This window comes from Dendrobates tinctorius, unplaced genomic scaffold, assembly GCF_039654945.1.
Source record: "Dendrobates tinctorius isolate UK_male_01 unplaced genomic scaffold, ASM3965494v1 ptg000163l, whole genome shotgun sequence".
Classification (NCBI taxonomy): domain Eukaryota; kingdom Metazoa; phylum Chordata; class Amphibia; order Anura; family Dendrobatidae; genus Dendrobates; species Dendrobates tinctorius.
Window position 1 is genome coordinate 5,591,939 of NW_027361830.1, and position 27,271 is coordinate 5,619,209.

At 44.8% G+C, this 27,271-nt stretch overlaps 2 protein-coding genes across 2 annotated transcripts in view; one reads left to right on the plus strand and one right to left on the minus strand.

The window, feature by feature from the left end:
- The window catches only part of MYLK4 (myosin light chain kinase family member 4), a 229,708-nt gene extending 208,074 nt beyond the window's left edge, over nt 1-21,634 (minus strand). The window contains exon 1 of the mRNA XM_073550150.1: nt 21,529-21,634. The gene's annotated coding sequence lies outside the window, so the exon portion shown is untranslated. The remainder of the gene's footprint in view (nt 1-21,528) is intronic.
- WRNIP1 (WRN helicase interacting protein 1) overlaps nt 21,634-27,271 on the plus strand; it is a 158,666-nt gene continuing 153,028 nt past the window's right edge. Inside the window, exon 1 of the mRNA XM_073550151.1 lies at nt 21,634-22,547. Within this exon, the coding sequence (XP_073406252.1) occupies nt 21,939-22,547 (609 nt within the window). The 5' untranslated portion in view covers nt 21,634-21,938. The remainder of the gene's footprint in view (nt 22,548-27,271) is intronic.

Genomic DNA, 27,271 nt, shown 5'->3' on the forward strand with positions numbered 1-27,271 from the left:
TCATTTGAGGCTGTCCAGATTATTAACAAGTCATACAAAAGTATACTAAAGCTATAATAATACAAGTTGTTAAAAACTAAACTGATTTAAACCCTTAACGCAATATTTCATATACGATCAAGAGCTGATAGTTGGCATTTTCTGACAGAAAAATTTTGTTTTTGGTGCATACAAATTGAGTCTAGTAGTCTTACTTCAGAAATGTCATTTAACAATAGAAACACTGGAAATATTTAATAAGTTAAATATTCATTTGTTTCATGTCATGTTGATAACTAAAAATCAAACATTTTCATCACATTCACTGATAATGACAGAAATCTATCAGCTACATCTTTATAGAGGCATGGAATTTAGTTACACTGAAAGCCACACTGAAAGATGACACAGGGTCCATCGAGTTCAGACATTAGGATTTGGCATTCTCTTCTTTCTTACATAATGTCAGTCCAGAAAGGAAAGAGTCTGTTCTGCAGTCAGGCTAGTAAATACCCATCCAGGTTCTATAAACCTCTAGAATAAGGCGTCTGTACAAGGTTTATTTGACTGATGTCTATCCATTATTTAACCCCTTAATGACTTAGCTAATTTTGACCTTAATGACCAAGCCAAATTTTAGAAATCTGACCAGTATCACTTTATGTGGTAAGAACTCTGGAACACTTCAATGGATTCCAGTAAGTCTGAGACTGTTCTTTCGTGATATATTATATTTCATGATAGTAGAAAAAATTGTTTGATATGACTTGCATTTATTTGTGAAAATATTGCAATTCTGGCAAACATTTAAAAAAAATAGCAATTTTCAAACTTTCAATATTTATATCCTTAAACCAGTTAGTCATGCTGTACAAAATAATATTTAATAAATAACATTTCCCATATGTCTACTTTACATTTGCATCAATTTTCAAACGTCGTTTTATTTCATTAAAATGTTAGATTGATTAAAAGTTTAGCAGCAATTTCCCATTTTTTTCAACAAATTTACAAAACTTGTTTCTTTAGGGATCTATTCAAATTTTAGTCAACCATGCGAGCCTAAATATTGGAAACTCCCCAAAAGGGATACCATTTTTAAAAACTGCACCCCTCAACCCTTCAGTTCACTACACAGGAATAAATGCAAAGTGGAATGAAAAAAATGAATTTAAATTTTTTTACCTCTAAAATGTTGCTTTAGCCCCAATTTTTTAACTTTTGCAAGAGATGACACCAAAAACTGGACCCCACTGATTGTTACCCACTTTATTTTGAGCGCGGCCATACTCCACATGTAGTCAAAAAGTTCTGTTTGGACAAACAGCATGGCTCTAAACAGAAGGAGCAATATTTGAATTTTGGATCACAAATTGGCTAAAATAACTTGCAGGCAACATGTCACAATTTCAGGGCCCCTAAGGTGCTTAAGCAGCAGAAAACTTCCACAAATGACTCCATTTTGGAAACTACACACCTCAAGAATTTTATTGAGGGGTCTAGTGAGCATTTTGAACCTGTAGTGCTATTGCCGATGCTCCTTCACATTGTCGCTTTCTCCCTCCGTCCAGGGACGCCAGCTTATTCACTGCCCCGGTCCTTGGCGTGGCCCCCAGAGTGCTCCTGCCACTTCCTGGTGTGTACACAGCATGCTCCCGTTCTTAAAGGGGCATCTGGGATGCATTTAGTAATGTGTTCACCTGGAAGGTGTTTATCAGCTCAGGCCAATAGGGAGGTGCTTGAGCAACCACTATATTTTTGTAATAGGGTTGTGTAACTGTATGTTGCCAGGTCTCATGTCCTTAGTCCGTTTAATTTGTTCCTGTTAGGCATTGGGTTCCTGCAGCTGCACAGCAGGAATCCAGAGCCTTGCATCCTGCGGTCTCCCATTCTTCTCCGACCGCTCAGGAGCCTGCACAGCAATCTCGGCGTCGTAGGTGCTCTGCTCAGACCAGCTCTGTAAGACTGGTTGTTGCTGCCACCTCTGGGTCAGCAATAGCAGTGCAGGCTGCCCTGCAGCAAGCCACTCCAGTGGCTAAGTCCTCTCGTCACGCTACTGGGCATGCTCACGAGACGATCTCCCATTGGAGATCCGGAGTCACGTGCTCAGGTCCTTCTCCTGATCTGAAGGGTCCATCCCAGAGATCTGGAAGGTCCCGCACGGCTATAAAAGGTTCGCATGGCCACTCAGCCATGTGCTAGTATAGTCTCTAATTGCTACTGTGTGAATGATAATGGATGCATGTACCTGCGAATGACTCATTAAGATCCCCTCCCTCTGATATTACGTGTATGGATAGGGACTTAGCCTTAGAGTCAGCACCAGTCACTGGCATGCTACAAGCCACAGTGCTCATCTCCACAGAGCTAGCGTCCGACAGTGCGCCCCTCCTGGGCATTGTCGTATAGCGGCTGAGTCAGTTGCCACGCTGCAGTCAGCAGCACTTGTGGGCGTCTGCGGTAGCGACGCCGCACGCACGGTAGGTCTAGACGGACACTGAACCTGTGCCTTGGGACCCCGAGTCCATTGACCATATACCGTGCATGCACACCGCTGAGACCTGTGAGGTCAACAGGCTCGGCATTTATGTTTATGCCTTCTGGCACCTCTGTGAATATAACAGAGTACGCCCAGTGGACACCGGGTGACGTTCAACCCATGTGCGATATACCGCCATATTGTGCATCTGCCATTATATAGCAGCAGTTTAACAACTCTGCACGGTGGACCCCGGGCAGCAAACGCACTTTCTATTATTTTATATTTAGTGCGTTCCGCCGTCCCTAACAGTTCCCGTATCATGTGTCTCGTTAGTTTAGTTAGTCCTTGTTACTGTGTCCGCTTCGGCGGTGTCCATACCCTGAAACCACATTGGCAGTACCTGAACTGTTTCCTGAGACCAGTGGGCCTAACCTATCCCTGTGGCCGTCCTGTCGGCACAGTCTGAACCCGTCTCTGTGGCCATCCCATCTGCTATCCAGAGACTGCACAGTCTGAACCTGTTCCTGAGGCCATCCCATCTACCATACGGAGACTGCAGTCTGAAACTATCCTTTTGGCCGTAATATCAGCATAGTCTGAACCTGTCTCAAGTAGCCTGTCCTGCTTGCACAGTATGAAGTTGTTGCAGTGGATGTCCTGTCCTGCCTGGTCCAGGAGTCTGGATTAATTGCTTAGACCCTTGGGGTCAGGTGCTACTGAAAGACGTCACCCTGGAGTGACACCTGGCAGCTACATGCCACACAAGCCTGACCTCACCACAAGAGGCTCCTGTGAATAACAACATAGCTGCTTAGTCATGCCCCTTTGGGGTAGGTCTGGTCTATGGGATAGTGGGTACACAAACCATGAGGGCCACCTACGTGAGTAACAGAATCCAAAAGTACTGCACAGAATTAGATAACATTAGGTTGTCATATTGAATATGTCATCTTAAGTGTTGAGAGCAAGAACTCGCTACTCAAGTTTGCATAGGGTGCTTGGGTATGCACCAAGTATCGCGGGTGCTCGAGCAACACGCTGAAGTCCCTACCATGTTTGTGGCTGTTAGACACCCAAAAACTCAAAAAGAACATGAGGGGATTACCCATGTATGGCAGGCAATCCCAGCATAGTTTTTTGGATGTCTAACAGTTGCGAAACATGCAGGTCAGGGGCTCGAGTATGTCTCTCGAACACCCGCAATGCTGTGTGCATACCCAAGCACCCGATGCAAACTCGAGTAACGAGCACTTGCGCTCAACACTAGTCATCATATCGTCATAAGTAAAGGGGATGTAAAACTGGTGGTTGTGGACCCTTGGCCACGGGCCAGGCTAACCCTGGAGGGGCATAGCTAAGCAACTACCTGGTTTTCACTAGAGCCTCTGATGCTGAGGTTAGGCTCGGCTGCAGGTAGATGCCAGGTAACACTCAAGGACTGTCCCCGGGACTGCAGAAGCTGACCGGAGGGTCTGTGGCATGGGTATGCGGTACAGAAGGGCAAAGACAAGACCTGGTCAGATGGTCTGAGGTCGGGGCACGCATCACAGGGTCAGTAAACACAGCCGAGGTCAGGAACGGAGATGTCAGGCAGGATAGATAAACTGGCCGGGTCATTAATGGGAAGCTGAATACAGGAGAATGCATGCACATGGACTAACAGAGCAGGAACCACATTCGAGCAAGGAATGGAGGGTGGAGCTGCCCAAAATAGGCCCTGATGGCAAGAGATAGACCGAGGAACCAAATCTCTGCAGGACACGGCAGGGTTAAATTCCTGCAGAGAGCAGTCATGCCCCCCCCTCAAGGCCAGATGTATTCCACATGCAGCAGCAACATAGAGTAGCACAGGAATAAACCAATTCTGCAGCAGGGCCTGCCGCAAAAAGAAATCGCATGGTGAGTGGTGTGGCGCTGAGAGTACACGCTAGTTGCTGCTGTGACAGTACCCCCCTTTAAGTACCCTTCTGTCTTTGCTAGACGCGTCGGTGGAACCTTTCAAGAATGGCAGGAGCACTGATGTTCCCAGTGGGCTCCCAAGACCTCTCTTACCGAAAAAAAATCCCTATTTAGTCCACTTAATAGAAGGTCTTTCCCTGAACCTTCTTAGATTTCAAAATATCTTTTACCTCAAACACATCCAAAGAATCTCCAGAAACAGAAGTGGTTACATGAGAGTGAATCTTGGAGAACTGATTCAGGACTACAGGCTTCAAGAGACATGGAAGACATTTGTGATCCGAAGACTGGACGGCAGCTGTAATTTATAGGGCACTGGATAAAGTTGTTTAAAGACTTTGAATGAACCAAGGTAACGGGGAGCGAACTTTTACGAGGATTTCAGTTGAATGTTCCGAGAAGATAACCAGACCTTATCTCCAGGATGATAACGAAGAGGTGAACCTCGCCTCTTGTCCGCATTTGTCTTCAATAGGGACACAGCCTTACGGAGGAAGGACTGGGTTTGTGGCCAGATTGAAAGAAGATCGCCATAGAAGGAATCAGTAGCTGGTGGAGGAACCAGACAGGGGACTTAAGGATGCTGGGAGTATATCATGAAGGAGATGCTCCAGAAGACTCCCCAACGTGGTTATTGTAGAAAAATTCCGCCCACTAGAGTAGTTGCACCCAGTAATCCTGATGGACAGAGTTGAAGTGGTGAAGTTAACTTTCCAGGATCTGGTTTACCCATTTCACTTATCCATTGGTTGGTGGATGGTACACGGAGAATTCCAGCTGGATCTTAGTAGTTTGCACAAGGCTCTCCAGAACTTAGACGTGAACTGGACACTACGATCGAGACTGTGGAGAGGGAGAGCGTGGATATGGATGCTGGAAGAACTGTGTGGCGAATTTAGGAGAGGAGGGAAGACCGGCCACAGGTATGAAATGACCCATCTTAGAGAACCGATCCACCACGACTCAGATGGTGTTGCAGCTCTCAGAGAGGGGCAGATCTGAGATGAAATCAATAGCGTTATGGAAAAGAAAGAACTAGCAGAGGCTGAAGGAGACCAGCAGGCTTATTCCTGGAAGATTTGTTTCTGACACACTGTGAACAAGCGGTTACAAAGTCTTTGATATCCTGGACCATTGAGGGCTTCCAAAAGCGACAAGCAATCAGCTTGATGGGATTACGTATGCCCATTTCACCAGCAAGATTGGGCTCATGACCCCAGGATAGCAATTTATTCCTTCGAGTAGAAAGGACAAAGGTCTCACCTGGAGGTTCTTAAAAAGGACAAGAGCTGCCTCAATAATTCTGACCAGGTCAATGATGTGCATCTGCCTTAACATTCTTGTCCACTGGACGAAAGTGCAATTCGAACTTAAAACGCATGAAGAGTGCCCACCTGGCTTGGTGGGGATTCATCAGCTGGGTAGACTGCAAGGATGTCAGATTCTTATAGTTTAATTACATTATAACTGAACAGCTAGCACCCTCCAAAAAATTTCTCCAAGCACCATCTTTACAGCCAGAAGTTTGCGATCCCCAATAATATAATTTTGCTCAGCCGGCGAAAATAGTTTGGGGAAAAAAATGCAAGAGTCAGAATTCCCTGAAGAAGTTTTTTGCAGAAGTACTGCCTCAACACAGACAGATGAGTCATCTACCTCCAAGCCAAACTGCTATTTGGGATCGGGGTGATGCAGCACCGAAGCATTCGCAAAGGCCTTCTTTAAATGCTGGAAGGCCAACACTGCTGACTTGGGCCACTCTCTGGTATTGGCCTCTTCTTGGTTAAGGTGTAGATAGGTGCCATAAGTACTGAGATGTGCTGGATAATTTACTTGTAGAAGTTGGTGAATCCCATGAAGCACTGGATGGCAAGCCGACCCTGAGGAGGGGGCCAGGATAAAACTGAGGAAACCTTTTCTGGATCCATTTCAAGACATTGATTGGAGACAATATAGCAATAGGAAAGGCAAAGAGGTGTTTTCAAAGACACATTTGGACAATTTGGCAAAAAAATTATTCTTTTAGAGACGCTGCAGAACTTGATGGATGTACTGCCTGTGGGAGGAAAGTTCAATGGAGAATATCAGGATAAGGATGAATCCATTGGCTAAGTTCTCCTGGATGTACTCCGACACGGCTCGAGTCTCAGGTAGAGATGGGGAATACACCCGCCCCCGGGGTGGAGAGATGCCAGGAAGGTTGACGGCACCGTTATAAGGTCTGCAGGGTGGCAGGACCTCTGACTTGTTTTTGCAGACGACATTCTCAAAAGCACGATATTGAATGAGCAGCGATGCAAAGTTCTAAGGCACTGGAGTCGTAGTCTTGGGCATAACCTTGGCCAGGCAGTTAAAAGCAGCCAAGGAAGGTCCAGTAGAACAGAAGATCTACTGTGTGGCCCGGGGGGTGCCATGTTCTATCCTGTCATCAGCTCTCCCATGATGTGAATGCGGCGTGCCAATGGGTTGTCATAGATAAGAAGGATTTGTGGATAATCTGCGCTGCTGGTATCCCATTATCCACAAATTATCCACAAATCCTCCTTATCTGAGTTTTCCCGGTCTGATGACCCACTGGACCTGCAGCAGCTGAATGTATAAGTGATTGAAATGTTGTGTATGAAAAATTAAATCAGGTTAGCATAACCTTAAACACCCTTATCTCCTTTGGATAAAACCCTATTGTGCTGTTTTTCCTCCTAGATTTAATGGATGTTTACGCTGGATACCAGCTTGCTCGCTGGTCCTGACCGCTGGAGGAGCTGTCTAACATGTCCCAGCGATCCCATCCATGTCAGATTGTTGGTGGGATCGCTGGGACATCGTTATGTGTAACGGGGCCTTAAGACTCTACTGAAGACCCTTCAGCTATCTGCCTCTCATAAGATTGTTACCACTTGCATTGCAGTACATAATGTAGGCGATTAGATGATCATAGATTCAAGTTCCCTATGTTCTTAAAATGTTTTAAAAACATAATTTGAATCACTCCCTCTTCTCCATTTGTTATCACCATGTCCATAAAAGTCCAATCTATCAAAATACGAAAATAATTTATCCGATAGGTAAAAACTGTGAGAAAAAAAATTAAATGCAAGAATTACGTTCTTTTAACAGCCGCAACACCGTACAAATATCGAATATGAAGCAATCAAAATGTTTCACCTACTCAAAAACTGTATAAATTAAAATGTCAACTCGTCATGCAAGAAACAAGCTCTCATACAACTCCATCAATCAAAAAATTAAAACATTACCGATCTTGAAAATTAAATTACGCAATTTTTTTTACAAATATCCAAATTCTTTTCATCACTTAGAAAAAAAAAGTTTGGCATCGCCATAATCGTACTGAGCGGTAGAAACTTAGTACCAAGTCATTCTTACTGCATAATGAACACGATAAATACAACCCCCCCCAAAGAAAAAAAAAAATTGCAGAATTTTTTGCATCATTTTTTTGCAATTTCACTGCATTTGGATTTGTTTTTTTGCAAGGTAAAATGACAGGCCTCAGATAGCTGTCAGTGGGAAAAAAATATATAAACGTTCTGATTCTTTGAAAAAGGGGAGGAAAAAACAATAGCAAGAAAAATCGCTTGGTGCTTAAAGGGGTTGTCCGGCCTTTGTCTACAAATCTACACTCAATGTGGCTGCAAATTTGTGAATCCTCACATTGTAATACTTCGGGCACATTCCTACTAGATGTGTCTGGCCTTAAGCGAGGCTGCACAAATCTAGACAGCATGTTACCGTATGTATGCACATCTCATACTTTCGGTCATGCACTGACCGCTCCCAGCGCCAACACCAAAGAATCACCACAGTGCATAATAATAAGATTCACAAGTCTGCAGTCATATAGAAAGACTGCAGACTTGTACATTAAGGCCAAGTAAGCCCTTTAGCGGGAACTTGTCCCTAGAAATTATGTTGTTAACCTGCAGATCTGTGGTTAATCTGTGAGTTAACGTTATTATGTTGCCTGGTGCCTGGACACAGCAGGGAGAAAATGATCTTTATTCTCCCAGCCAGCATTCGGAACTCAGTCCTAGGGGTGTGGGTGGCACCGGTTCAATCAAGCTCTGAGTGTACAGAGTGGTAGCTGTAACCGCACCCCCGGCCCTGACACTGACTCTACATTGCGGCTAACTGTCAGTCAGGTCCTGGGCACGGTTACAGCGCCCGCTCTGTATAATCAGAGTGTGACTGAACCAGCGCTGCGACTGCCCCGATGACTGAATGCCGAATGCTGACGGGGAGAATAAAGATCACTTTATCCCCATTGCATTCGGCTGCGTGCAGGCGCCGGGCAGCATCGCAACGCTATTAACCTGCAGATTAACTGCTTTATTTCTGGTGACCGGTTCCCTTTAACCCCTTAATGTCCAATGACGGACACAGTCCGTCATCAGACATTTTCCCTGCTTTGATGAGGGCTCCGGCGCTGAGCCCGCATCAAAGCCGGGACATGTCAGCTGTTATGAACAGCTGACATGTGCCCACAATAGGCGCGAGCGGAATCGCCGTCCGCCCGCGCCTATTAACTAGTTAAATGCCGCTGTCAAAGCTGACAGCGGGCATTTAAATAGAATTTCCGGCCGCCGGGCCGGAAATGACATCATCGCCGACCCCCGTCACGTGATCGGGGGTCGGCGTCACGTTGCCTGGACAACCAGAGGTCTCTATGAGACCTCTATGGTTGTTCCAGGCATAAGGCTTTCAGCGCCACCCGGTGGTCGGCGCTGAAAGCACAGCAGTAAATCTGCTACATATGGGCGATCTGCTCATCGCCCATATGTAGCAGAGCCAATCGGGTTGCGCATGCTTCTAGCCTCCTATGGAGGCTATTGAAGCATGCCAAAAGTAAAAAAAAATGTTTAAAAATAAAAAAAATTAAAAAAACCTAAAAGTTCAAATCACCCCCCTTTCGCCCCAATCAAAATAAAACAGTAAAAAAAAAAATCCCACATACACATATTAGGTATTGCCGCGTTCAGAATCGCCCGATCTATCAATAAAAAAAAAGCATTAACCCGATCGCTAAACAGCGTAGCGAGAAAAAAATTCAAAACGCCAGAATTAGGTTTTTTTGGTCACCAAGACATTGCATTAAAATGCAATAACGGGCGATCAAAAGAACGTATCTGCACAAAAGTGGTGTCATTAAAATCGTCAGTCCGGCACGGAAAAAATAAGCCCTCACCCGACCCCAGATCATGAAAAATGGAGACGCTACGGGTCTCGGAAAATTGCGCAAATTTTTTTTTTTTTTTTAGCAAACTTTGGAATTTTTTTTCACCACTTAGATAAAAGAGGACATAGACATGTTTGGTGCCTATGAACTCGTAATGACCTGGAGAATCATAATGGTAGGTCAGATTTAGCATCTAGTGAACCTAACAAAAAAGCCAAGCAAAAAACAAGTGTGGGATTGCACTTTTTTTGCAATTTCATCGCACTTGGAATTTTTTTCCCGTTTTCGAGTACATGATATGGTAAAACCAATGATGTCATTTAAAAGTACAACTCGTCCCGCAAAAAATAAGCCCTCACATGGCCATATAAACAGAAAAATAAAAAAGTTATGGCTCTGGAAAGAAGGGGAGGGAAAAATGAAAATGTAAAACCAAAAATACCCCTGGTCGTTAAGGGGTTAAAGTAGAATTCCCACCAAGCTTTGTATTGCCTCTAAACCTGAGCAAATGAACACCTAGTATAGTGTAGTAATACATTCACCAAACATCGTTTGCCCCGGTTTGCAGCGCCACTCCGGTCTGCTTCCAGTGCTTTAAAAGGTGTTAAACTATTCTGGATGTTGCTGAACATTATATCTACACCAAGTTTCAGATTATTGTGCAAATTGGATTTAAATACCTCAAGGATGTAATTTTTTTGTTTTTCAAATAAATTCATATTCATAGATGTTATTGTGTTTCAGGGCTCTTTGAATTACTGAAATAAATCTCAAACACCTGTGATAATTAGTTTTTCCAGGTGAGCCCAATAAATGGAAAACTACTTAAAGGGGTTTTCCCACATATAAAGTACATTTTAATTAGTAGATCTTGGAATAATAATAAGTTCCACAATTAGATGTATTAAAAATAATGTTCCTGTGCTGAAATAACCTTATAAATGTGCCCCTGCTATGTCCTGTGTAATGGATGTGTCTGACCATGCAGGATTGCTTTCAGTGGGAAAAACAAGATAATCTTGTAGTTATGATACCTTTTAATGGCTAAAAAAATAAAATAAATGATGTTACAAAGCAAGTTTTTGAGACTTGTTAGGTCCTTTCCTCAGGCATGGTATAATAAAGTTTCTGAAGAATCAGAAATACCGGTATATGCACACAGGAAAAAAATAAGTATAACAAATAAAAGAAAAAAAAACAGAAAAGCAGACATGGCATAGTAAATATGCATTTAAATAAACAAGCAAACTGAGCTCAGAGAATGAATCCTTAACCACTTAACGACCGCGAATATGCATTTTAGCGGAAGCAGTTAAGGGTACTTAAGTCACGGCGCTGTGGAAAAAAGTGTATAGGGCCCCCCAGAGTCGGAATTTCTCCGGGGTCTTGGCTGCCGGGGGTAGCCGAGACCCCAGAGAACATGATTTTTGGGTCAGTTTTTACCAACCCCGGTGTTGTGATCGCTGTTATTAACTGTATAACAGCGACCGCAAAAAGAAAAGTCAGATTTGCCATTTTATTTCTCTCTCCTCTGTGATCGCACATCAGAGGAGAGAGAAATAGGGTCCCCCCGATCCCCGCCCTTTGTCCCTGGCCTCCTGCTTCCCCCCACGGCCGCCAGTGTCTTCTTCCGGCAAGAAAATGATGGGCGCATGTGCAGTGCGCCCGCCGAGATCTGCCGGCCGGCACCCGGCAACAATACGGAGATTTTTCCTATTGGTTTAGTTTGGTCACTGTGATAGACCTTATCACAGTGATCAAAATAAAAAAAATAGTAAATAACCCCCCCTTTATCAGGAAAAAATAATAAAAGAAAGAAAATGCATTTATTTCCATTTTCCCATTAGGGTTAGAGTTAGGCTAAAGTGAGTTGGGCTAAAGATAGGGTTAGGGTTGGGATTAGGGGTGTGTTGGAGTTAGGTTTGTGATTAGGGTTATGGTTAGGGTGGAGATTAGGGTTGGGATTAGGGTTAGGGATTAGGGTTTTGATTAGGGTTAGGGTTGGGATTAAGGTAAGGGATTAGGGTTAGGGGTGTGTTTGGGTAAGATTTGTGATTATGGTTAGGGTTGGGATTAGGGTTGTGATTAGGGTTATGGGTGTGTTGGTGTTAGGGTTATGGGTGTGTTGGGGTTAGGGTTGTGATTAGGGTTATGGCTAGGGTTGGAATTAGGGTTAGCGGTGTGTTGGGGTTAGGGTTGGAGTTAGAATTGGGGGTTCCCACTATTTAGGCACATCAGGGGTTCTCAAAACGCGACATGGCTCCACCATTGATTCCAGCCAATTTTGCGTTCAAAAAAGTCAAATGGTGCTCCCTCCCTTCTGAGCTCTGCCATGCGCCCAAACAGTGGTTTACCCCAACATATGGGGCATCAGCGTACTCAGGACAAATTGCACAACAACTTTGGGGTCTAATTTCTCCTGTTACCCTTGTGAAAATAAAAAATGCGGGCTAAAAAAAAATCACTTTTGAGGAAAAAATATGATTTTTTATTTTTACGGCTCTGCGTTATAAACTTCTGTGAAGCACTTGGGGGTTCAAAGTGCTCACCACACATCTAGATGTTTCTTAAGGGGTCTAGTTTCCAAAATGGTGTCACTTATGGGGGGTTCCACTGTTTAGGCACATCAGGGGCTCCCCAAACGCGACATGGCATTCGATCTCAATTCCAGCCAATTCTGCATGTGTCCAAACAGTGGTTTACCCCCCACATATGGGGTATCGACATATTTAGGAGAAGTTGCACAAACAAATTTTGTGGTTCATTTTTTCTTTTTACACTCATGAAAATGAAAAAAATTGGTTCTGAAGTAAAATTTTCGTAAAAAAAAGGTAAATTTTAATTTTTTCCATTCACATTGCTTCAGTTCCTGTGAAGCACGTAAAGGGTTAATAAACTTCTTGAATGGACTTTTGAGCACCAGAGGGGTGCAGTTTTTAGAATGGTGTCACTTTGGGGTATTTTCTGTCATGTATACCACTCAGTGATTTTAAATGTGATGTGGTAACTAAAAAAAAATGGTTTTGTAAATGTTGTTGTAAAAATGAGAAATCGCTGGTCAACTTTTAACCCTTATAACTTCCTAATAAAAAAAAAATTGTTTCCAAAATTGTGCTTATGTAAAGTAGACATGTGGGAATTGTTATTATTTTGTGTGACCTATCTCCCTAATTTAAGTGCCTAAAAATTTAAATTTGAAAATTGCTAAATTTTAAATATTTTCGCCATATTTCCGTTTTTTAATAAACGTACAATATGTCACAAGTAAACAGTTTCAGAATCAGCGGGATCTGTTAAAGCGTTTCAGAGTTATAATCTCATAAAGTGACAGTGGTCAGAATTGTAAATATTGGCCTGGTCATTAAGTTGACCAGCTCTTCACATTATAAGGATAAGTTCCTCTTGGTCTGGGGGCATTGAATGTCAGATCATGATGTTTATTAAATTTGGAGGTTGTCTGTAGCACATCAAGGGAGGGTCTTTGAATATTCTCTTTAGATGGTCATCCTTGTGTAGGATGTGGTGAAGTTTTTAGCAGTATTTCTCAGTACCCCAAGCTGTGGGTTGGAGATCACCACCAGAGGTGTATTGGAAACCATTTGACCGTCCCACATACCTCAGGTGGGATGGGACAGCTTCCAACCGAAACACATTAAAAAGTCCATCATCTACAGTCAGGCCCTTAGATATAGTTGTATCTGTTCCAGCCCAATGGACAGGGATGAGCACGTAGCCCATCTTAAAAAGACACTTTTAAATCAAGGCTACCACCCCAATTATATTGATGATAAGATCACTAGAGCCACAAGGATCCCTAGAAGTCAATTACTTCAATACAGAGAAAAAGACAACAATCGTGTTCTTCTGGTGGTGATCTACAACCCACAAGAACTGTTTGTGTTTTAATGCAAAAATGAGACTGTTAGGGTAAGTTCACACAGGACTTTTTTGCTGCTGTTTTTTCTGCAGCAAAACCTGATCATCTTGGCAGGAAAGAAGCTGCAGCAAAATCGCAGGTTTAAGTGCATTTTTTATGCGTTTTTTTTCTTTGTCCATGCTAATGTCCATGACTTTTCTGCAGCAAAAACGCTGCAAATAATGACACCTGTGTTTTTGCAGCGTTTTTTTCACACCCATTCAAGTCAATGGGTGAAAAACTCTGAAAAAACGCAGCGAAAAGGCTGAAAGAAGTGACATGCTCTATGGCCAGAAAAAAGAAGCAAAGCACAAAAACCTGATCACATTAAAAACGAATGTGTGTGCGTGAGATTTCTGAAATCTCATAGGCTTTGCTGGTAATGGAAAAAGCTGAAAATTAGCATTAAAAAACCATGAAAAAAATGCAGCAAAAAAGTCCTGTGTGAACTTACCCTTAGGTAGTGTATTTGGATGTGTAGACACAGTTGTTGATGGTTCTGGTCTCACAGGGGACCTGACAGGTTCCCTTTAAGGCTACATTCAAACATCCATGTGACATGGTCCAAGTGTTGTTCGAGTTTTTCATTCAGACTCAATAATCATAAATAATAATAGACTAGAATGGATGTATTAACACATCCATTAAAATAACAGATCTGAGACAGAGATCCATGAGACTCAGAGCATGTCCTAGTCTGATGTGATTTGCCATTCAAGCCAATGGGGATACATGAGATACGGATGCAAATTGGAAGGCTTCTGATTTGCTTCAGTTGGGCATCCAAGTTTCACAGGACTGTGACTTAGTCATCATCTTGAAATAAAACATGTGACCTTTCAAGAGCTTTTTAATTGCTTGAAAGCAAGCACACCTTGAGTGATAAAAAAACAGAAGAGAAAAAAAATAGATGTAACTAGCATTGCTCAGGTTCTCTTGGATCGTGGCAGTCACACAGATGTGTGAATCCAGCCTGAATTTACATCATGAACGTGATTAGCACATACAGTGGCATGTAAAAGTTTGGGCACCTCTGGTCAACATTACTGTTATTGTGAGCATTCAGGCAAGTTGAAGATGAAATGGCCTGAAGGCCTGAAGTTAAAGATGACACATTTTCTTTATATTTTAGGCAAAAAAAAATATATTTTCATCTTTTACATTTTGAAAATTAGAAAAAGGAAAATGGGACGATGTAAAAGTTTGGGCACTATGCATGGTTAGTACCTAGTATCACCCCCCTTTGAAAGGGATTTCATCCATTTTTTTTTGGAATGTTCTTCCAGTTATGTAAGATTCCTGTGGTCTTGCATGCACTGCTATTTTGAAGTCTACCACAGATTTTCAATTATGTTCAGATCAGGGCACTGTGAGGTTCATTGTAAAACCTTCAGCTTGCGCCTTTTGAGGTAGTATATTGTGAATTTTGACGTGTGCTTAGGATCATTATCCATTTGTAGAAGCCATCCTCTTTTCAACTTCAGCTTTTTAACAGATGTTGTCAAGATGTGACAGAAATGGTGTGACCCGACCCAACGGATGGTCGGTCAGCTTATGGCACAATCCTCATACAACGGGATGGTACAGGTGAGAGGAAGGCCCTACCAATAGGGAATGAGGGATGGTCTCCAACTGAGCTCAGCCTGAGCCTGTCCCTGCACTCCCCTAACACCCTATGCAAGTCCCTCCCCCTGCCGCCGTCAGGAATCTAATTCCTAGTGTCAACTGTTTCTGCCCTGGCTAATGCACTGGCCGGCAAGGAGCTCTAGCCTTGCCACTGCAGATAGTACACACAGGGGAAAGTGACAAACACCAAAAGGGACTAGGAGAAAAAACACCACACTTAGGTTATATGCACTGCTGCAAAGCTCCACATCGCAGATATCAACAGCAACAGGACTCTTCACACCAAATGTGGCAGGCACCAGAGAGCTGCTGCTGCTAGGTTGGTCTCCAGAAAGGACCTGTATAACCAAGTCAGCTGATGCATCAGGTGACCTTTTAAAGGATGTAGGGAGTAGTCACCACCCACATCAGCTGATCAGTATCACTGCAGTAACACAAGGTTGCCAGCTGGGAAAAACTGACATTAACTCCCGATGGCCTGAAAGGAAAAAAAGTTTTAACTTAGTGGAGCCAGAGTCGCCACAAATCCAAAAATGGATTGTGCAGATATTTGTTGAAATGTCAGTGTACTCATTTTTCCCTCTGCCCGTGAAATGTTTGGAAATGTTTGTGTGCCATTGGCTGCCACACAACCTCAAAGCATCATTGATCCACCCCCATGCTAAATGGCTGGTGAGATGTTCTTTTCCTGAAATGCTGTTCCATTTTCCTCCACACACACCTTTGAATTTTATGGTGAGGATGCAGGAGAGGTTTCTTCTATGAAGGCTATATTTGTGCAGATGTCTCTGAATAGTAGAACAATGCACCACAACTCCAGAGTCTGCTAAATCCTTCTAAAGGTCTTTTGCAGTCAAGCGGGGGGTTCTGATTTGCCTCTCTAGCAATCCTACAAGCAGCTCTCACCAAAATTTTGCTTGGTCTTCCAGACCTCATCTTGACCTCCACTGTTCCTGTTAACTGCCATTTCTTAATTACATTTCGAACTGAGTAAAGGGGAACTTGAAAACGCTTTACTATCTTCTTATAGCCTTCTCCTGCTTTGTGAGCCTCCATTTTTATTTTCAAGCACTCCACCCATCAACCTTTGTCAGTTTTAATCAAAGCAGGATACTACCTACCCATACAAATATAGGCTTCAGCCTAGGAGCAGATTCACATTAGGATAGGTTCCAAGGATAGAAAAACGCCTTATTGCTGCTGATGGGTATACATGAATTGGCCAATTTATGTGGTAAGTAATCTCGTTTTTCCCTATATTCTAGAGCACTAATGCAATTCAAGTCTCATGTATTTAATATAGCGCTTACAAAGTGTAACTTTATTTGTAAGTTATTTATAGAAATGGCTATTTTCAGTATGTACCTATACACACCTGTTTTCTGTTTGTAAGTGACGGTCAATCTTTTGATATTTGTATATATAGGCTCGTTGACTGAGCACTCCACCACTAACCCCGGGCAGTTTTAATCGCAGCAGGATAATACCTACCCATAAAAATGTAGGCTTCATCCTAGCACAGGATTCACATTAGGAAAGCGCAAAAAATTTTAAAAATTAGCCCACACCTGAGAGGTTAAACTCATAAATAATTTATGTCAAAATATACCAGTAAGGTCTGTGACAGGCCACATACCATTCCTCCATGTAGTATCCCTGCCCAGGTTCTAACATAAGACTCTTCCATGTTGTCTCCCTTCTTATGTCACCACATAAAACTCCTCTATGTTGTCACCTTTTCTGAGTCCTCTTATAAAACTCCATGTTATCTCTCAGCTTGAGTCACTACATAAAATTCTTACATGTTGCCTCCCTTCCCGTGTCACTACATAAAACTCTTGCACGTTGTCTCCCTTAATAAGCGTCCATATTTAAAACTCCATGTTATCTCCCAGCTCGAGTCACCACATAAAACTTCTACATGTTGTCTCCCTTCCCGTGTCACCACATAAAACGCCTCCACGTTGTCTCCTCATATAAAACTCCAATATTGTCTCCTGGCCCAAGTCCTCATATAAAACTCCTCCATGTTGTCTCCCTGCCCACGTCCAGCCATAAAATTCCTCCATGTTGTCTCACAGCACAAGATCTCACATAAAAATCCACCATGTTGTCTCCATGCCACAGTTCTCCCATAAAACTCCTCCATGTTGTCTCTCTGTCTAACTCTATGACATCACATAAAACTCCTCCATGTTGTCTCCCTGCATGTGTCACCACGTAAACCTGCTATATACTGTCTCCCTTCCTGTATCACCACATAATCCTCCTCCATGCTGTCTCCCTGCCTGTCACCACATAAACCTTCATTATGTTGTCTCCCTGCCACTGTCATCATATAAAACTCCTCCATGCTGTCTCCCTGCCTGTCACTACATATACTTCCTCCATGCTGTCTCCCTGCCACTGTCACCACATAAACCTCCTCCATGCTGTCTCCCTGCCTATGTCACGACTCACTACATATAACCTCCTCCATGCTGTTTCCCTGCCTGTCACCTAGTGATTTGTCGGTTGCGAACGATCCGACACATAGAGTCGGCTCCCTGCTGCGAATGATGGGAGCCGGCACCCCAGTGAGAGCCACTAAAATCCTTGACTGGTTCTCACTGGGTGTAAAATCACGGCGTTCGGCAGGCATAACTCCGCCCGCTCAGCAATGTAATTGGGTCTTAGAAAGTGGGCGGGGCTTATGCTTCAGGTGGGCGAAGTTATGGACGCCTGAGCACGTAAGCAATAGGGATCCATTTAGGATCCAAAAAGAGATGGCTCTTTTTGGTGAGCGGAGCCGTGAGAGCCAGATCACCAAAAAGAGCCGGACTGCCCATCACTACTGTCACCACATAAACCTTCATTATGTTGTCTCCTTGCCACTGTCATCATATAAAACTCCCCCATGCTGTCTCCCTGCCTGTCACTACATATACCTCCTCCATGCTGTCTCCCTGCCTGTCACCACATAAACCTTCATTATGTTGTCTCCCTGCCACTGTCATCATATAAAACTCACCCATGCTGTCTCCCTGCCTGTCACTACATATACCTCCTCCATGCTGTCTCCCTGCCACTGTCACCACATAAACCTCCTCCATGCTGTCTCCCTGCCTGTGTCACCACTCACTACATATAACCGCCTCCATGCTGTCCCCCTGCCTGTCACAACATAAACCTGCTATATATAATAATAATAAATTTTATTTCCATAGCGCCGACATATTCCGCAGCACTTTACATTTCAGAGGGGATTTGTACAGACAATAGACATTACAGCATAACAATAATCACATAGATCATAACAGATACCAAGAAGAATGAGGGCCCTGCTCGCAAGCTTACAGTCTATGAGGAAAGAGGTAGACACGAAAGGTGGGGGTAACAGTTACCCTAATTGTATGGACCAGCCATAATGTTAAGTGTGTAACAGTACAGACACAGAGGGCTAATGGATGCATAAAGCATGTGGGAACATGATGCGGGGAACCTGGTTATGGTAAAACTTTTGGCTGTGCCACACAGGGATAGATTAGGTTAATGTGTTGAGGCGATAGGTCAGTCTAAATAAATGCGTTTTCAGGGCACGCTTAAAATTGTGGGGATTGGGGACTAATCGAATTGACCTGGGAAGTGCATTCCAAAGAATTGGCGCAGCATGTGTAAAGTCTTGGAGACGGGAGTGGGAGGTTCTGATTATTGAGGATGCTAACCTCAGGTCATCAGCAGACCGAAGGCTGCGGGTAGGGTGGTATATTGAAACAAGGGAGGAGATGTAGGGTGGTGCTGAGCCATGGAGGGCTTTGTGGGTGAGGGTAATAAGTTTATACTGAATTCTGGAGTGGATGGGTAGCCAGTGTAATGACTGGCACAAGGTAGAGGCATCGGTGTAACGATTGGTGAGGAATATGATCCTGGCTGCAGCATTCAAGACAGATTGGAGAGGGGAGAATTTGGTAAGAGGGAGACCGATTAGAAGAGAGTTACAATAGTCGAGACGAGAATGAATAAGAGAAACAGTAAGGCTGAGTTCACACGTGGCGTTTTTTTTCCGTTTCCGCGGCGGTTTTAACCGCGCGATTTTGCCGCGAAAAATAAGCATCCCATGCATTCCTATGGGATTCCGCAATGCTGTGCTAATGCTGCGGTTTTTACCGCGGCGGAATCGCTTCGTGGTAAAAACCGCAGCATGCTCATTAATTTGCGGAATCGCGGCGATCCCGCACCCATAGGAATGCACTGTTCCGCTTACTTCCCGCATGTGGCTGTGCACACCATGTGAAAAGTAAGCAGAACAATTGCGGATGGTACCCATGGTCCGGAGGAGAGAAGACTGTCCTCCGGGCTTTGGGTACCATATCCCTGTAAAAAATAGAATTTAAAAATAAAAAATATTGTTATTCTCACCCTCTGGCGTACCGCGCAGCCTTCCCGCTTCTCTTCACGCTCCCGTTCCCAGTAGTCCTTTGCGAAAATGCTCGCGATGACGTCCGTTCTCGCGGGATCGCGAAGTCTCGCGGTCATCGCGAAACGTCGCGATCCCGCGAGAACTGACGTCATCGCGGGCATTTTCGCAAAAGATTACTGGGAACGGATGCGCGGGACGTCGGAGGGTGAGAATAACACCATTTTTTATTTATTTTTTACATTCTATCTTTTACTACTGATGCTGCATAGGCGGCCTCAGTAGTAAAAAGTTGGTCACACTCGTCAAACACTGTGTTTGACGAGTGTGACCAACCTGTCAATCAGTTCTCCAAGCGATGCTATAGATCGCTTGGAAAACGCTAGCATTTTGCAAGCTAAATACGCTTGCAAAATGCTAGTTTTTCCGCGGGAAAATCGCGGGAATTTAAAATGCGATTTTCCCACGGACTGGAATTCCGGAATTCTCGCGGTAATTTCCGCGAGAGTTCTGGTACGTGTGCACTTAGCCTAAGAGTTTTTGCAGAGTCAAAAGTAAGAAAAGGTCGAATTCTAGAATTGTTTTTGAGGTACAGATGACAAGATACTGTCTCCCTGCCTGTATCACCACATAATCGTTCTCCATGCTGTCTCCCTGCCACTGTCACCACATAAACCTCCTCCATGATGACTCCCTGCCTGTGTCACGACTCACTACATATAACCTCCTCCATGCTGTCTCCTTGCCACTGTCATCACATAAACCTCCTCCATGCTGTCTCCCTGCCTGTCACCACATAAAGCAGGGGTGAGGAATCTTTTTTCTGCCAAAGGCCATTTGGATATTTATACCATCTTTCGGGGCCGTACAAACTCCGCCCACAAACTACATCCTGACTCTATCACTGGTGTTAGGACGTAATCTTTCACTGCATACCCTTCAGTGTTCCGTAGTGAACACTGCGTGTGTATGCTCACAGAGCAAGAAGAAATTAAAGGGGTTGTCTGGGCTTTTCACATAATCTCAGTGCATATCTGAGCTGCAGAATGCTGACAATAAGTAATTTACCTTCTGTGGCCAGCTTGAAGCGTTTGCTAGATATCAGCTCTTGCTTGTAATAAAAACGTCCGGGGGGGGTGTTCTGGCATTGAAATGAGAACTGGTCGTTTCCTCCTACTCTACTAAAAACATGCCCTCTAAAGCAACAACCCCACCCTCCATAGCAACAGGCCCTCCCTGACCACATGAACAAATCTAGACCTCCTCACACAGTAACAAATCCTCCCCCTCTAGCAGCCTCAGTGCAGAGAGCAGCTGCTCCTCCCCCAGACACACACTGAACAGTGATCTATGGAAAGTGAAACTATTGAGGAAGAAAGGACCAGTTCTCATTTCAATGCCAGCACACACCCTCCCTGGACGTTTTTATTACAAGCAAGAGCTGATATCTAGCAAATGCTGCAAACTGGCCACAGAAGGCAAATTACTTATTGTCAGCATTCTGCAGCCCAGATATGCACTGAGATTATGTGAAAAGCCTGGACAACCCCTTTAAGGAGCTGGTGGCAGTCAAATTACAACTCCCTGCCAAAGCACTGCAGTCCCTGAGAATCTGCCCGGGGGCCGGATAAAAGGTCATTAAAGGCCGTAAATGGCCCTGGGGCCTGAGGTTCCCCACCCAGACATAAACCTTCACTATGTTGTCTCCCTGACACTTTCATCATCTAAAACTCCACTATACTGTCTCCCTGCCAGTCCTACCATAAAACTCCGCCATGCTGTCTCCCTGCCACCGTCACCACATAAAACCTCTCCATTCTGTCTACTTGCCACTGTAGTACAATAAAACTTCTCCTTGCCACTGTCATACCACAACAACACTACTCCACGTTGTCTCGCTGCCTCACATAATAAACCCCTCCATGTCACCTCACATAACCGCCGCTAGCTGTAAAAGAAAAATGTATTGTCACCGTCAGAGGACAGGCAAGGAGCCAAGAGCCGCTAGCAGAGCCCGGACTCCATGTCCCATAGTGCTCCGCTTACACAGCGCCACATGACCGAGTGAGGAGGAGGAAGAGGAAGCTGGGCGGCCGCTGTGTGCAGCAGTCGGATATGGCGGGAATCCTGTCACCTCTCCGTCCTGACGTCTTTGCCGTTCTGTAGTTACTGGGCACAGCCGCGGGCATTGTCCTGGCACAGTGGGTGCGGTAATGTAATGCAGCCTTCTCTCCTAGGATACACGCGGACGGCCTCTCACAGCTGCGTGTTTATTTGCTGTCATTAGTGTCGCTCTGTGCCCACAACTTTCTGGCCATTTTCTGACAGTCAGACTCAGAGCCCTTCATAACCCTCCCTTATTACTCTATAGGACTATTGCAGCATGGAGCATACGGCAGAGGAGCCGGGGGCATCACCATGTGGCAGTGCAGCTAGCCCTGTAAAATGCCCAGTATGCACCCAGGAGGTGCCAGCTTCAGAAATCAATACCCATCTTGACACCTGCTTGCAAAAGCCAAGTGGCACGCTGGCGAAGAAACGACGCCTTTCTTCCCAGGAGGGTCAGTCCGCTGATGGCCCCGATAGTCCTGGCTGGCCCCTGGGTATTGGCGCTGCCAGCTTTCCCTTGTTCCATAAACCCAAGGTCATGGAGCGGGTATCTCAGGAGACGCCATCCAAGGCTCCTTTTTTTTCTATATCGTCAGCCAAAAGGTTAGAAGCAAAGCAGAATATAAATGGCGCTTCTATTTGTGAAGCCCCAAAACAAGACCTTGTTCCCAACCATCGGATACAATCCGGGAACAGCCAGAGCGAGAAGAACCTGGCCGAGAAATTAGATGGGAAACCTCTGGCTGATAAAATGAGACCGTGCACACTGGAGGACTACATGGGCCAGAACAAGGTTGTGGGAGAGAACAGCATGCTGAGACCCCTGCTCCAAGCCAATGACATCCCCTCTTTCATTCTCTGGGGTCCGCCTGGTTGTGGCAAGGTTGGTACCTTTCATATCTGCAACTTGGACACAAGATGTGATGATCATAAAGAAGCACTGCCATCAAAGGTTTTATCCTCAGGCTAAGTGTACACGTCCTTTTTTTGCCCTGCGGATTTTTCCGTGCAGAATTGAAGAAATCCGCAGGTCAAATGACCTGCATTTTTCCTGTCGATTTCTTACTGTTTTTTTTGCGGTTTTTGTGCGGTTTTCCCCTGCGGATTTGGAGAATGGAGCAGGTGGAAAACCACACAAAAGAAGTGACATGCTGCATATTTTGAACCACAAGAAAACCGCGCGGAAAAATCCGCAGCGTCTGCACAGCGTTTTTTTTTTCTATTGATTAACATGCTACTGTACATCACAATGCAGATATGCAGCGTTTCTGCGCGGTAAAATCCGCTGCGGATCCGCTGGAAATCTGCATCGTGTGCACGTGGCCTTAATATATTGCAACAATACTTGTGGCACTGTGTGCTTGCAATCTCTCATTTTCTCCCAAGTTAATTTTTTTTTTTTTCCCCATTATGTCTATGATATCAAGTGATTAATAACTGATTAGCAGAATCCTTCTATGCTTTATGTAGAAACAGGAGGTCAATTTTCCCTCCGAGTCATCACTGCAAAATTCCCTGGCAGGGGGAACAGGGAGTAGCCAGGAGGTGAAGAGGGGAATGATAAAAGCAGGGACAAGATAATTCCCTCTCTACATAGAGCAGAGATGATTAACTTAGTAGAAAGGCAAAATGAGCAATTACACTTGTGAGGCGAGGAAAACTTTACATGTAAAATCCACGTCATAATTTCACTTCTTAAAAGTGCACAGAATGGGAGCGGTATTCAAAAAGTGTCTAATGGCTTATGACTAGAGTTGAGCGAAACAGGTCGGTCAATTTCAAAAATTGCCGACTTTCACCAAGGTCGGGTTTCATGAAACGAAACCCGACCATAGCGTGAGGTCAGCCATGATGTCGGCGACCCAAGCCCAAAGTCGCGTTTCAAATGATGCTTTCAGCGCCTTTTTTCAGCCAATGATGGAGGACGCACACTGTGGGCAACGAGATGACATAGGCAGCGGCCAGCACCATCTTAGAGAAGGGCATTGAAGTGATTGGCTGGCTTTGTGTGGAGTCACGGGTATAAAAGGCTGTGAACGCCGACAGCCATTTTACTTCTATCGATCTTACAATAGGGAGAGGTGCTGCTGCTGATTCTGAACAGGGAGAGCGTTAGGCTAGTTTCACACTTGCGTATCTTCACGCAGCGCACGGTGCCGCTAAGCCCCGCCCCTGCCCGCCCCCTCTGGTTATCTCCCTACTATCGCACAGCGTTGCATGCGATCTGCGCACTCTATGTTTAGCATAGGGTGCGCAGACAGTGCGCTGGCCGTGCGCTAGTAGGATTTTTGCGTGCGCTGCGCACTTTTGAAGGTGCGCCGAGCGCACCAAAATGCAACCTGGTGCGTTTGGCGCACCTTCAAAAGTGCGCAGCGCACGCAAAAATCCTAGCGCGCACGCAAAAATCCTACTAGCGCACGGCCAGCGCACGCTAAATGCTAAACATAGGGTGCGCAGATCGCATGCAGCGCTGTGCGATAGTAGGGAGGAGATGACCAGAGGAGGCGGGGCGCTGTGTGAAGATACGCTAGTGTGAAACTAGCCTTAGGCAGGGAAGAAGAAAAATAACTGCTTCTGCTGATAGGACTTTTCACTGTACAGTTAGTGTGCAGTGCTGGGGAGGATTTTTGTTGTGTGCAGCAGCGCTGGTGGTGATTAGGCTGCCTTTTAAAGCTAGCTGCATTGCTGTGTGCACACTGCTGTTCAAACTGCTTTTTTCAACGCACTCCAAATTTTATTATTTTGTCCTGGTGAGTTACTGAGCGTTAATTTTTTACACATCGTCTAGCCGTGTACGCTCCTCACACACTACCATGTATTCTGGCTGGTATCACGGACAAATAGAAGCTATCTGGGTGTGACTCTGGAAGAAAAAGCCGAGGAGTTTGTCTTTTCCAGACCTACACCTTAGAGTTGTGTCCGTTTTTCAAACAGTTTTGTATATCTGCTGTTTGATTACAGTCAAAACTACACAGAGACAGCGTGTGTCAGTCCGTATACAAATACACGGAGCTTGACAATTTTCCATACAGACACCGTGTAGCGGTGTACGCTCCTCACACACCACCGTGTATTCCGGCTGGTATCACGGACAAATAGAAGCTACCTGTGTGTGACTCTGGAAAGAAAAGCTGAGGAGTTTGTCCGTTTTTCCAGATCTACACCTTAGAGTCGTGTCGGTTTTTCAAACAGGTTCGTATATCTGCTGTTTGATTACAGTCAAAACTAGACAGAGACAGTGTGTCAGTCTGTATACGAATACACGGAGCTTGACAATTTTACATACACACACCGTACAGCGGTGTACGCTCCTCACACACTACCGTGTACCGCCTTCTAGCACGGACAAATAGAAGCTACCTGTGTGTGACTCTGGAAAAAAAAACCGAGGAGTTTGTCCGTTTTTCCAGACCTACACCTTAGAGTCGTGTCCGTTTTTCAAACAGTTTCGTATATCTGCTGTTTGATTACAGTCAAACTAGACAGAGACAGCGTGTCAGTCTGTATACAAATACACGGAGCTTGACAATTTTCCATACAGACACCGTTTAGCGGTGTATGCTCCTCACACACTACCGTGCATTCCGGCTGGTATCACGGACAAATAGAAGCTATCTGGGTGTGACTCTGGAAGAAAAAGCCGAGGAGTTTGTCCGTTTTTCCAGACCTACACCTTAGAGTCGTGTCCGTTTTTCAAACAGTTTCGTATGTCTGCTGTTTGATTACAGTCAACAGTCCGTATACAAATACACGGAGCTTGACAATTTTACAGACACACACCGTACAGCGGTGTACGCTCCTCACACACTACCGTGTATTCCGGCTGGTATCACGGACAAATAGAAGCTACCTGTGTGTGACTCTGGAAAAAAAAAACGAGGAGTTTGTCCGTTTTTTCACACCTACACCTTAGAGTCGTGTCCGTTTTTCAAACAGTTTCGTATATCTGCTGTTTGATTACAGTCAAAACTAGACAGAGACAGCGTGTTAGTCCATATACAAATACACGGAGCTTGACAATTTTACATACACACATCATACAGCGGTGTACGCTCCTCACACACTACCGAGTACCGCCTTCTAACACAGACAAATAGAAGCTACCTGTGTGTGACTCTGGAAAAAAAAATCGAGGAGTTTGTCTGTTTTTCCAGACCTACACCTTAGAGTCGTGTCCGTTTTTCAAACAGTTCCGTAAATCTGCTTGTTGGATTACGGTCCAATACATACTGTGAGAGCGTCTGTGACTAACATAATATATACGTTGATTTAATTTGTTTAATACACCTTACACAGCTGGATGCTCCTCATACAGTACCATCTCTGCTGGTATTTTTGGTACATTTTCCCCAAATAAAGGAAGTATGGTGGAAGAGTCCGCGAACGTGGGCAGGGGGGCGCAGCTGGTACTGATGGTGGTGGTGCATCGGCTGGTTCTGGCAAAAGCACAATAGCAGCTAAGGCAGGAGGTGTTGAGCCTGCGTCATCCTCTGGGCCAACAAGGCCTGTAAGGTTGCCTTTTCTTGGAGTCGGAAAACCGCTATTAAAGTCGGAGCATCAGGAACAGGTTTTGGAGTACATTGCCGAAACAGCCACCAGTTCTATTGCCTCCTCTTCTGAATGGTCGAAAACTGCAAGCACGGAGTCGTCAGTGCAGGGTTCTGGTCCTAAAAACCCCCCTTTCCTTGTGTCCTTCACCCCCACCAAAAGTTACGGATGCGGCAGCCCACACTTCAGATTACTCTATGGAGCTCTTTTCACATACCATGCCTGGGTTATTCAGTCAGATTCTGAATTCCCAAGTCCAAGATGAATCTTACATGGAGTGCACTGATGCACAGCCACTGCTAGATGATTCTGCTGGTACATTGACCCACAGCACTACATTGCCCTCACAGTCTATTGAGCCAGAATCTGACCTTGATGAAACCCAGGTGCCCCTTCCCACATACCATACCACCTTACACGGTGACACAGAGGAAGGTAAAGTGGAAGGTGCAGATGACTTTGAAGAGGAGGTGATGGATGACCCAGTTCTGGACCCGGATTGGCATCCATTGGGGGAGGAGGGTGGCGCTGGCAATAGTTCAGATAAGGAGAAGGATCCGCAGCAGGCATTGACATCACAGCAGCGGTTATCTAGCAGGCCTGTAGCTGTCCTAAAATGTGGAACAAAAACTAAAAGAGTTGCAGGACAGCTTGACCAGACGGTCAACTTAGCACAGCCTGCAAGGCCAGAAAATGTTTACCGTAGTAGGAAGAGTGCAGTGTGGCACTTCTTTGTCCAAAATCCTACTGATGAAGCAAAGGTTACCTGTAAGAAGTGCGGAAGGACCTTTAGCCAAGGTAACAACTCAGAAATTTGAATACCAGTTGCATGCTTAGACATTTAATCAACATGCACTTGCAAGCGTGGACGTACTACAAAACCTCAGGTAGCACATGTGCACCTGCTCCTACTGAAGGTAGCGAACAATGCTCCATCACTACCCCCACTTTAAGATCACCGCCACCTTTAAGCACACCACCAGCACTAAATGTGGAGGTGTCGTCGCAAGGCCAAAGCACTCAGGGAATCACAATGGTTTTGCAACACAACACTGAATC